This window comes from Artemia franciscana, chromosome 1, assembly GCF_032884065.1.
Source record: "Artemia franciscana chromosome 1, ASM3288406v1, whole genome shotgun sequence".
Lineage (NCBI taxonomy): Eukaryota > Metazoa > Arthropoda > Branchiopoda > Anostraca > Artemiidae > Artemia > Artemia franciscana.
This window is the reverse complement of record NC_088863.1, coordinates 15,059,988-15,072,216: the sequence shown is the minus strand read 5'-3', so window position 1 is coordinate 15,072,216 and position 12,229 is coordinate 15,059,988. Positions and strand designations below refer to the sequence as shown.

The 12,229-nt window shown below is 35.1% G+C and overlaps 1 protein-coding gene across 1 annotated transcript in view; it reads right to left on the bottom strand.

Annotated features, from left to right (window-relative positions):
- The window catches only part of LOC136035066 (uncharacterized), a 312,741-nt gene that overhangs the window by 49,657 nt on the left and 250,855 nt on the right, over positions 1-12,229 (bottom strand). The window contains exon 7 of the mRNA XM_065717017.1: positions 6,592-6,732. Coding sequence (XP_065573089.1) covers positions 6,592-6,732 — 141 coding nt within the window. The remainder of the gene's footprint in view (positions 1-6,591; positions 6,733-12,229) is intronic.

The following is a 12,229-nucleotide window of genomic DNA, read 5'->3' as shown; positions in this document are numbered from 1 at the left end:
AGGTCTTTCATTATATCAAGTTTCATTAAGATCCGATCATCCATTCCTAAGATAAAGATACCTCAATTTTTACGTTTTCCAAGATTTCCCGTTTCGCCCTTGAGCTCCCCCCAATGTCACCGGATCTGGCCAGGATTTAAAATAAGAGCTCTGAATTACAAGTCCTTCTAAATATCCAAATTTCATTAAGATCTGATCACCCATCGGTAAGTTACAAATACCTCATTTTTTCAAATTTTTCCAAATTAAACCCCTTCCCTCCCCAGATACCCCAGAGAAAGCGGATCCGTTCCGGTTATGTCAATCACGTATCTAGGACTTGTACTTATCCTCATAAATACCTTGCTCTTTACGCTAAAATGTTTTTAGTAATTTCAACTATTTATTCTACGGCCTTTGTGATTCAGGGGTCATACTTAAAGAATTGGGACAAAACTTAAGATTCAGTGTAAAAAGCGAGGTATTAACAAGGGGAAAACCCCCTCATATACGTAATAAAAATATACGAATATAGAAGTTCGGTACGTAAGTTAATTCTTAAGTTACGTATATTTTTTACAAATAAAACGTCCGTAAAAATTAAAAGCTTTAGTTGCCTTTTTAAGTAACCAAAAGATTTGAGGTCAACTATGCCTCCTCCCCCACCTCTTTTTTTGCAAAATCGTCCGATCAAAACTAAGAGGAAGCCATTTAGCGAAAAAAATAAATAAAATGCAAATTTTGTTTTAATTATTCATGTGCAGAGAGCCAAAAACAAATTATTCATTAATTCAAAAGCGTTCAGAAATTAAATAAAAAAAGTTTTTTTTTAACTGAAAGGAAGGAGCGACATTAAAACTTAAAACGAACAGAAATTATTCCGTATATGAAAGGGGCAGTTCCCTCCTCAACTCCCCGTTCCTTACGCTAAACTTTTACTGTCTTAAAAAGTAGATTTGAGAGAAAGAGTCAAACTTTAGCGTAAAAAGTGAGGCGTTGAGGAGGGAACAGCCCCTTTCATATGTGGAGTAATTTCTGTTCATTTTAAGTTTTAATGTCGCTCCTTACTTTCAATTAAAAAACTTTTATTTTATTTAATCCTATCTTATTTCAATTGGTGCAAGTAGCTTTTCAAGGCAACTGCTGAATTTCAGCTTAAACGTTTAATGGAAATGGGTACTTCCTGGGAGGGTGTAAAAATGGAGGCGTTAAATAGATTGGGATGGAGGAGGAGCGTGCGTAGCTATGATTGCCTCAGGTAGTTTGGTGCTGCGATGAATTGTTAGTAGTAGTAGTAGTAGTAGTAATTGTCAAACGTCTTTCGATCAAGATGGTGCCGTGAGAGGTAAACCAAAAAATTTGACGTAAGTTACCTAAACATTTTGGTTAATAGCAATTGAAACTAGTTAAAAATTAGATAGAAAGAGTTGGTATGGAGACGACACTGTTTGATGACATTTAATGAACAAAAACTCTACAAATATACAGTCCTGTAGGTTTTTAATACAAACAGGGCTGTCACTCAACAGAAACAATTATTCCTGGTAGGGTTCTTTAAACCATACTTTAAAGAAGGGTCACAGTCTAGTTCCGTGATTCCCGAAGTGGTCCAGGTGGACCCCAAGGGGTCCATCGGAGACTTGAAAAGGGTCTATGTTGGCGTGACGAAAAAATAGAGTAAAATTTGCAAAGAAGGGCCCACGACAAATTATCTGGTTTAGATTGTGAAGAACTAAATTGCTGACTTAATTATCATTTACGAAGATAATATTTAATTAGCTCAGCGACTGTCAAACAGTTCGTGGTAACGAACTGTAGCAAGGAGCGACCCGGCGCAATAGTAATCAAAACTCTAGAAAAACGGAATTTTGATACCAATAGATACATCAAAAGAATTGCATTTTAATGCTAATTCTAAATTATAAGTTTCATCAAGTTTAGTCTTACCAGTCAAAAGTTACGAGCCTGAGAAAATATGCCTTATTTTAGAAAATTGGGAGAAATACCCTCTAAAGGTCATAGAATCTTAACAAAATTCAGATTCAGAGTATTAAAAAACCCTAATTCAGAGGTTTCAAGCTCCTACCTAAAAAAATTTGGAATTTTGTTTTTTTTTTGCCAGAAGACAGATCACGAATGCGTGTTTATTTGTTTGTTTGTTGTTTTTTCTCCCAGGGGCGATTGTATCGACCCAGTGGCCCTATAATGTCGTGGGAGGGCTCATTCTAACAGAAATTAAAAGTTCTACTGCCCTTTTTAAGTGACCAAAAATTGGAGGGCACCTAGGCCTCCTCCCACGCTCATTTTTTCCCAAAGTCACCAGATCAAAATTTTGAGATAGCCATTTTATTTCAAAGACACGAAAAACTTAATAACTATGTCTTTGGAGACGACTTAGTCCCCCACAGTCCCCGGGGGAGGGTATGCAAGTTACAAACTTTGACCACTTACGTATAATAATGATTATTGGGAAGTGTACAGACATTTTCAGAGGGACTTTTTCGCGTTGGAGTGGGGATGGGTTGGGGGTGGGGGTTGCATGGGAGGATATTTCCAAGGAGGAATTTATCATGAGGTAAAAGAATTTCCATGAAGGGGATGCAGGACTTTCTAGTATTATTTATAAAAACAATGAAAAAAAATAAAAACAAAGATTTTTCAACTGGAAGTAAGGAGCAGCATTAAAACTTGCAACGAACAGAAAATATTACGAATGTAAGGGGGCTTGTCTCCTCCGCAACACCTTGCTCTTTATTCCAAAGTATTTTTAGTAATTTCAACTATTTATTCTACGGCCTGTGTGATTCAAGGGTTATTCATAAATAATTGGGACGAAATTCAAGCTTTAGCGTAAAGAGCAATGTATTGACGAGGGGGCGAACCCCCTCATATTTTACGTAATAAAAATAAATAAATATAGAAGTTTGTTAGGTAGGTCAATTCTTAAGTTACGTACATTTATTACTAATAAAAAGGTTCGTAAAAAAAAAGAAAAGTTCTTTTAAGAACTTTTTCTTTTAAGAAAAAGTGGCATTTTAAAGTAACCAAAAATTGGATGGCGATTATGCCTCCTCCCTGCCTCTTTTTTTTTTTTATCAAAATCGTCCGATCAAAACTAAGAGAAAGCCATTTAGCCAAAAAAAATTAATGTGTAAATTTCGTTTTAATTATTCATGTGCGGTGAGCCAAAATCAAATTATTCATTAATTCAAAAACTTTCTTTCCTAAACACCCCGCTCTTTACGTCAAATTTTTTTTATTGCTTTAAAAAGTAGAGAAAGGTTCAAACTTTAGCGTAAAAAGCGGGGTGTTTAGGAGGGAACAGTCCCTTTCATATACGGAGTATTTTCTTTTCGTTTTAAGTTTTAATGTCGCTCCTTACTTTCAGTTGAAAAAACTTGTTTTTTTATTATTTAATTCTTAACAAAGTTGAAGCCAGATATCGACAATTGGCTGTCGGTCCATCAAGCTTATACTTCTCACTAGAATTAGGACTATTTTGTGATTGTCATTGTAGAAGTTTCATGTCATTTTTTAATGTCTAATTTTATTTATATTATAACTGTTATATTGAAATATAATTTGACAAAATAGTAATTAATAGTGTGATAATTGAGTATTTCACTGAATACAACATCAGAAAATGCAATATTTCTTTTTTTTAATTCCGAATGGGGGGGGGGAGGTTTCAAAAGAGGGTAAGTAAGAATTGGTTGGTTTCTTATGTTATGAGTAGTTACAAAAAGGCAAAATTGGATGAAATCCCTTTTATGACTTCCAAATTTCACTTTTGAGTATCCCTCACAGTAAAATCAGTTAATCAATTAACCAATCAAAATTCGCTTTCTGTTTTGAAAACTGTTAGTTTCTTGTTGGAGCTCAACTACGACAAAATCTTCGATCTTAGTTCTAATCTTCACATTTTTTCCTCGAGTTTCTGGAATATGGTAGAAACTTAACTGCGGGGGATCCACCAGAACCAGAGAAATTTTTGAAAGGGTCTATGGATAAGAAAGGCTTATAAATCTCTGGTCTAGTTTATCCCTTTCACTGAATTAATCAGTATTGTGACGCAATTCTACTTCCTTACATTCAGGAAGTTAAGTTATTAGCTATCTTTAGAATTACTTCCAGTTTAAGTGGGCCCAAGCCCTTCTTTTTATATTTCATGGTTATTGCACTAGGCATTATAAGGAAAATTTCGACTGTTTTATTAGTTTGTATTATATTTTTCTCTAAATCCAACAGTTCGTGGTAACGAACTGTAGGTAAGGATTGACCCAGCTTAATAGTAGCTGAAACTCTAAAAAACAGAATTTTGATACCAATCGACATATCAAAAGAAAAAAAATTATGCTGATTTCAAATATATAAGTTTCATCAAGTTTAGTCTTACCCATCAAAAGTAACGCGCCTGAGAAAATTTGGGTTATTTCAAAAAAGGGAGAAATACTCCCTAAAAGTCATATAAACTTAATGAAAACCACACCATCAGATTTAGCGTATAATAAGACCCTACTATGGAGGTTTCAAGCTCCTATCTACAAAAATGTGCAATCTTTTATTTTTTGCGAGAAGAAAGATCGTGGATGCGTGTTTATTTGTTTTTTTTTCCTCGGGGGTGATCGTATCAACCCAGTGGTCCTTGAATATTGCGAGAGGGCTCATTCGAACGGAAAATAAATTCTAGTGCTCCTTACAAGTGACAAAAAATATAGGGTAACTAGGCCACCCTTCAGGCTTATTTTTCCCAAAGTCACCCGATCAAAATTTTGAGATAACCATTTTATTCAACATGGTCGAAAAATATAATAACTATGTCTGTCAAGATGACTGAACCCCCATAGTCCCCCGGAGCTGCAAGTTATGAGCTTTGCGCAATGTTTACATATAGTATTGGTTATTGGGAAGTATACAGACATTTTCAAGGGGAATTTTTCCTGGTAGTAGGGGGAAGGATCAGGGGTTGCATGGGTAGTTTTTTCCACGGAGGATTTTTTAATGAAAGAAGGGACATTGCTATGAAGGGGGTGCCGGATTTCCCAGCATTATCTAAAAAATGATTTGAAATTAAGTTAAAATATAAACGTTTTTTCAACTGAAAGTAAGGAGCAACATCAAAAATTAAAACGAACAGAAATTACAACGTATGCGAGGGGGTTCACCCCATTGTCTGTACCTCGCTCTTTACACGAAAGTTTTTTTTAGTACTTTCATAAGAACTATTTATTCTAATTAAGCGGCTTTTGTGATTAAGGGATCATTCTTAGAAAATTGGAACACAATTTGAACTTTAGTGTTAAGAACAAGGTATTGACCAGGGAGTGAACCCCCTAATTTACGTAATAAAAATATACGAATATAGATGCTCATTACGTAAGCTAATTTGTAAGTTACGTATATTTGTTGCTAATAAAAATATTTGTAAATAAAATTAAAAGTTCTAGTGCCCTTTTTAAATAATCAAAAATATCTGAGGGCGACTCGGTCCCCTCCTCCACCTCTTTTTCTCAAAACAGTCCGATCAAAATTTTGAGAAAGATATTTAGTCAATAAAGTAAAATTACTATGCAAATTTCATTTTAGTTATTCATGTACGGTGAGCCAAAATCAAAACCTGCATTAATTCAAAAAGGTTCAGAAATTAAATAAAAAAAAGTTTTTCTTGGCTGCAAGTAAGGAGCGATATTAAAACTTAAAACGAACAGAAATTAATCTGTATAAGAAAGGGGTTGCCCCCTCCTCAACGCCTCACTCTTTACGCTAAAGTTTGACTCTTTATCATAGCTCTTTTTTAAACAATAAAAAAATTTAACGTAAAGAGCAAGGCGCTGAGGAGGGGAGAGTCCCTTTCATATACGAAATAATTTCTGTTCGTTTTTTGTCACTCCTTACTTTCAGTTAAAGAAAAACTTGCGTTTTTTATTTAATTGACGTAAACAGGTCACCCATAATGCCAAAAAAGAGAAAGAAGAACAGCAAACTTTCTAAAAAAAAGTTTAAACAATACTTTTAATATTTGCGATAAAAGCTGTAAATTAGGTTGTAATTTTACAACACAACAGAAATGTGGTTTTTTAGCTATTCGCGGGTACGACTATTTGTTCATAGATTTATATGAAAAAAAACAAAATAAAAACAAAAACTACAGTATGCTGACAGTAAAGAAACAATACGTGGATTCACTAAGGTAAATAGTATTCAATACTAAAATGGGTTGTCTTTGAGCCAGTGGGTACTCGTAAAATTTTATTTCCTTTGGGGGAGGTGGACTTTTGGTATCATAATTTCAAGAAAAGCAAATAGCATGAAGAATATCAGAGATGGGTAGAATCGTAAAGCTAGAGACCCCCCCCCCTTTCCCGTGCAAGGGTCTTTGAGCCAAAGAGACTAAAATAATTTTTGGTGATCACAGTAAATCTTCCATTCCTCCTACGATGTAACTTTGTAAAACCGCTACCAGTGAATACGTCTTCTATTGGTGTAATTCATTTATCTTGAATAAAATAGTAACGATTTATTCGTACCAAGTTATTAATAAGGCACATTTTAATAGCATGATAGCACCCATGGTAGTATTATTAATCTTTAAAAAAATATCAGCTTTCTTACCAGAAACAATAAAAATAACTCCTCCAATGAAGGTTAAAATTTTTCTCCTCTTTGAAAATTGTCCAGTTATGCACGAAACTTCTGCCACAATCAGCAAAAGAGCAGCTGTGAAATAAAATGGGGCAACTTTTACCACTATGTCTGCAAAAAAAAGAAAATTAAAATCAGACTAAGTTCTGCTAACCTTGAATATAGAAAATTAAATATCCCTGTACGTTGTTGTAGCACAGTGGATTGATGACCTACTTGGTAACACGGAGCACCCGGGTTCGATCCCCGCTGCAGCAAGGTTGGGCGACAAGCTTGCTACTTGTCCCTGTAAAAAACACTCAACAACTGACACGTCGAATCGACACCCTATGCGCCAGTAATCAGGAGGATTTTTATCCTTTTTTATCCTGTACGTTGTTGTTTTGCGAACGTAATTTTTTTTATCACTATTTGGTAATCATATTGATTGCGTTTACAATTTCTAATTATTAATCTAAAATAATTAAATACGATATATTTGTAGTGCCAAGATTAGACTACCCATATATCTAAATGCTATATACCTATCTGTAGCTCAGATTTTCTGTGACTATGGGTTATATTCAACTACCACAAGATAAATTTAGGAATTCAAAATGAAAAAAACATACATGCATCACTCTTGAGTGCGCTCATTTCTTATATATAAATAACCAAAGGAGGATGAAAATTTGCAAACTGATTATATTAAAATTGTTAAGAGGAGCCTCACTTTATGCTACATTCCTAATGTAAAAGCAAGAGGCGTTTTATACTAAGTCTGAGAGAAACCACTATTCATGTTCTAGATCTTAAGAGTTGATCTTACCAACATCCTATCAACTGGAAGTGACGGATCAGCAAATGACGGAGTAAAAATCAATACCCAATTAGTAATGCAGGGAGTAAAAATCACAATTTTAAGAACCAAACGCATTTTAAAAAAGGATGCTCCACTCAACAAACACAATTGTATACAAGCTGATTCGGTACTATGGTATGCTCAGGGCATTCTTGGCATACTCTGATTTTAGTTGATGATCCAGTATCTCTCCTAAGAGTCAAATGTTTGAATACTCTGTTTGGATTGGGATAGCACATGCTAGATAAAATTCAGATGTGGTCACAAAAATACAAACCACAATTTGCTCACGAAAAGAGTAAAGTTTTAGTCCTTAGAAATAAGAAAAAAAGACTGAAAGTTTCTCATTTTTAATAATGAACGATAACCCAATATCATAAACAAAGCAAGTACTCTCAGTCTGCAGATTGCTGATTGCACATGCTGATTGCACATTGCACATGCTCATGCAGATTGCACAAAAACAAGAAGTCATGTTGACATCTGCCGATCTCTGATTGTAATAAAATATAGAAATGAATTCTAGTAGAGGATGGCACTGCTTTACCAAAATAACGAAATAATTTGTTATACAGACGGTCTCCCTAATTTAAGGAAATTAGTGACTGGAATAGGGATATACCAGAACCCCCAGGTTCTTATGAAGTCTTATGAAGGCTAGAAGTCTATGGAATCAAGGGACAGCTAAAAAATTGGCTCTCAGCATACTTGAGTGATAGAAAAATAGCAGTCAAGGTTGCAGACACACTATCCACATGGACAGATGCAACCAGTGGCGTCCCACAAGGTAGTGTTCTCGGCCCAGTCTCGTTCGTCATGTACATAGACATTTGCATAAATTCCATTTCCCAAACCGACTTCGGCCTGTTTGCAGACGATACGAAGCTCCTGGGAGAAGCTAGTGCATCATCACAAATCTAAATCGACTTGGACGCCCTGACAGAGAAGCTCGAAGAGTGGCAAGTTTCACTAAATGTAGCAAAATCCTCTGTCGTCCATCTTGGCCGCCAAAATCCGAAGTACTCAAACAAAATGAAAGGTATCGACCTGACAAAATCTACCTGTGAAAAGGGCCTAGTTCTAATTCTGAGATTGGACCTCAAGTCAGAAAAGTATATCGGCCTGGTTGTGCGTAAAGCATCAAAAACTCTCTGGCTACTCACTCACTCCCTACGATACCTTGACATTCAATCAAAGATCTCAGCATACACAAGATACGTCAGGCCACAGCTTGAATACGCCACTGTCATCTGGTCGCCATATCTCAAAAAGGATAATGACAGAATAGAACGAGTCCAGAAACGCTTTGTAAAAGGACTTCAAGGATTCAGAGACCTTCTGTATGACAAAACTCTAAGAAGGCTCACTCTCCATAAATTTGAGAAAAGAAGAACGATCTTAGACTTAAAAACCCTCTTCAAGATAGTTCACGAGAATTTTGGGAACGTAAAAGACAAGCTTGTTCAAATAAATCCCCAAAGCAACAAAAGATCGCACAGTCTGCAATTGGAGCCTATGAAGATGAAGATTGCAAGATGTAATTCTTACCATCATTCGTTCATACCCGGGTCATCAGGATCTGGAAAAAACTACCATTCCCAGTCGAAAAGATGAAATCACTGGAAGCCTTCTCCAATAGCCTAAACATAAACATACCATATCTCGAGACTTTCAACGTAGGACGACTTTAAATGGCAATCGTGCCGCAGTCGCCCTGCCATAACATTTTTCTTTTAAAAAGGTGTCAGTTATGCGGAAATTTTGTATTGAGTGGCGTGAGGAATAAAATTATTTATTTATTTATGAAAAGATAATGAGTTATCCCCAAGGAAAATTTGCTATGATTTTCTAGACGAAAACGTTTTTGATAGAACAGGCAGCTAAGATACTGATACAAATAAAAATTACAGACGGGAATATTTGTATCTTAGTTGATAATCAAGCATGCCTCTGGGTACTTGAGAATATTAAGAGTAGACAAAAAATTGAGTTGGATTGCTGTCAATACCATGGCGCTGCGGGCATCAGAATACTCTGGGATCGCAGGTAATGAATTGGTAGATGAAGCAGCTGAAGTTGAGGCTTCAGTGAAATGCTATTGACTGGAATTAATAATTTCCAAATCTCAACGCTGCTGAATAGTGGCCACAAGGACAGGGACCAGTGAGAGAGTGGAGCGTAATTGGCGCAGGAAGGTGGACGTAACAAAACAAAAGAAGTGATTCCGAAGTTTACCCCAAGGCTATTAAATATATTTTATAACTTAATATATCTAAACTGAACGTGTTTCATTACATGATTATAATATTTTTAGAACCATCTCACCTGAATAAGAAGAACTAATCCCCTATTTGTTTAAACATGATATGGCCGTAGAAACAAGAAAGTATTATTCTTGAAGGTATTTCATAATCTGGACAAAATCATAGTTATTATTGATAATAACTGTAATCAAAATCATAAACTGGATAAATAGCAGTAGTAATTGATTAGGAATAATATATCTTTAACGAATACAAAATATAATTGCTTCTGTTGGGATACCCCATTTTATTTCAAAAAATTATGATTGTCAAATAAAAGGTCAGATTCGCATGATTATTTTCACAGAGGCTGAATGGAGACCCCTCTCCCGAGAATAATTGATGTTAAGATCTTAAGTAAATGTGTTGTGAACTGAGTATGGCACGTCAGTACGTCCAATACGTTGGTACACGTGCCAGCACACAAAAGAAGTCGGGCAAGAGCTAAGAATTTTGTTCTAATGCTGGTTAAAAGACCTTACTCCCAAAACCTGCCAGGAAAAACTCCAAAAATTAGCCTGGAAAGAATTTTTTCATTTAAACTCAGCTTCACTCCCTGAAGGTCTTCTAAGACAGTCTTCCTCATATATAGCATTTATGCTAATATGAGTTATTTTGTTTTGAAAACGGAAAAAAGAATAAAGAGTACTATTGAATATTGAAGAATAAAGAAGAAATAAAGAAAAATATTAAACAGATGGAAAGAAAGATATAGCAATTTTTGGAATTTAACGATTAAAAAATTTGGACCGAAAAAAAATTATATGATCTGTCAAGCAGTTAGTTATATAAGATAATTTTTTATTCGTTTTAAGTTTAAATATTGCTCTGCACTTTAATTCTTGAAAATAACTTGACTTTTTCTCTCAATTCTACTTTATTAAACAATAAATAACTTTAGCGTAAAGAGCGGGACGTTGAGGGAGGTTCAGTCCCTTTCATACACGGAGTAATTTCTGTTCGTTTTAAATTTTAATGTCGCTCCTTACTTTCAGTTAAAAAAACTTTTTTTTTATTTAATTTCTGAACGTTTTTGAATTAATGCGTGTTTTTATTTTTCCCCTCCGCAAATGAATAATTAAAACAAAATTTTTGCTAAATGGCTTTCTCTTAGCTTTGATCAGATGATCCCGAGAAAAAGGGTGGGAGAGGAGGCCTAGTTGCCCTCCAATTTTTCGGTTACTTAAAAAGGCAACTAGAATTTTAACTTTTTAACGAACGTTTTTATTAGTAAAAAATATATATAACTTACAAATTAACTTACGTAACGAACTTCTATATTCGTATATTTTTATTATGTATTAACGAGGGGTTTTGCCCCCTCGTTAATACCTCACTCTTTACACTAAAGCTGTAATTTTGTCCCAATTCATTAAGATTGACCCCTGAATCACAAAGGCTGCAGAATAAATACTTGAAATTACTAAAAAATACTTTAGCATAAAGAGAGAGTTATTTAGGAAGAGATGGACCCCCCATATCTGTAATAATCTCTGTTCGTTTTAAGTTTTAATGCTGATCCTTATTTTCAGTTGAAAAAACTTTTTCAGATTTATGTTTTCATTGTTTTTTTTTTAAATAATGCTAGAAAATCCTGCGCCCCCTTCATGGAATTTCTCTTCTCCCATGAAAAATTCCTCCAAGGGAAGATCCTCCCAAGTAGCCCCCTCCCCTTAGCCCCCCCAACAGAAAAATCATCCTGAAAAGGTATGTAAACTTCCAAATAATCATTACTGTATATAAACGCTGGTCAAATTTGTAACTTACAGCTCCTCCCCTGAGGACTGTGGGGGAGTATGGCAGCCCCAAAGACATAGTTATTATGTTTTTCGACTATGTTGAACAAAATGGCTATCTCAAAATTTTGATCCGTTGACTTTGGAAAAAATGAGCGTGGGAGGGGGCCTAGGCTCCCTCCAATTTTTTTGGTCACTTAAAAAGGGCACTAGAACTTTTAATTTCCGTTAAAATGAGCCCTATCACGAAGTTATAGGACCACTTGGTCGATACGATCACCCCTGGGGGAAAAAACAAAAAACAAACAAATAAACACGCACCCGTGATCGGTCTTCTGGCAAAAAATACTAAGTTCCACATTTTTGTAGATAAAAGCTTGAAACTTCTACAGTAGGATTCTCTGATACGTTGAATCCGATGGTGTGATTTTCGTTAAGATCATATGACTTTTAGGGGGTGTTCCCCCTATCTTCCAAAACAAGGCAAATTTTTTCAGGCTCATAACTTTTGATGAGTAAGACTAAATTTGATGAAACTTATATATTTAAGATCAGCATAAGAATCCGATTCTTTTGATATATCTATCGGTATCAAAATTTCGTTTTCTAGAATTTCGTTTATTATTGAGCCGGGTCGCTCCTTACTACAGTTCGTTACTACGAACTGTTTGATTAGAGATATAGAATAAGTATTACTTATTTTATATTGTTTATATTGCAAATTATCC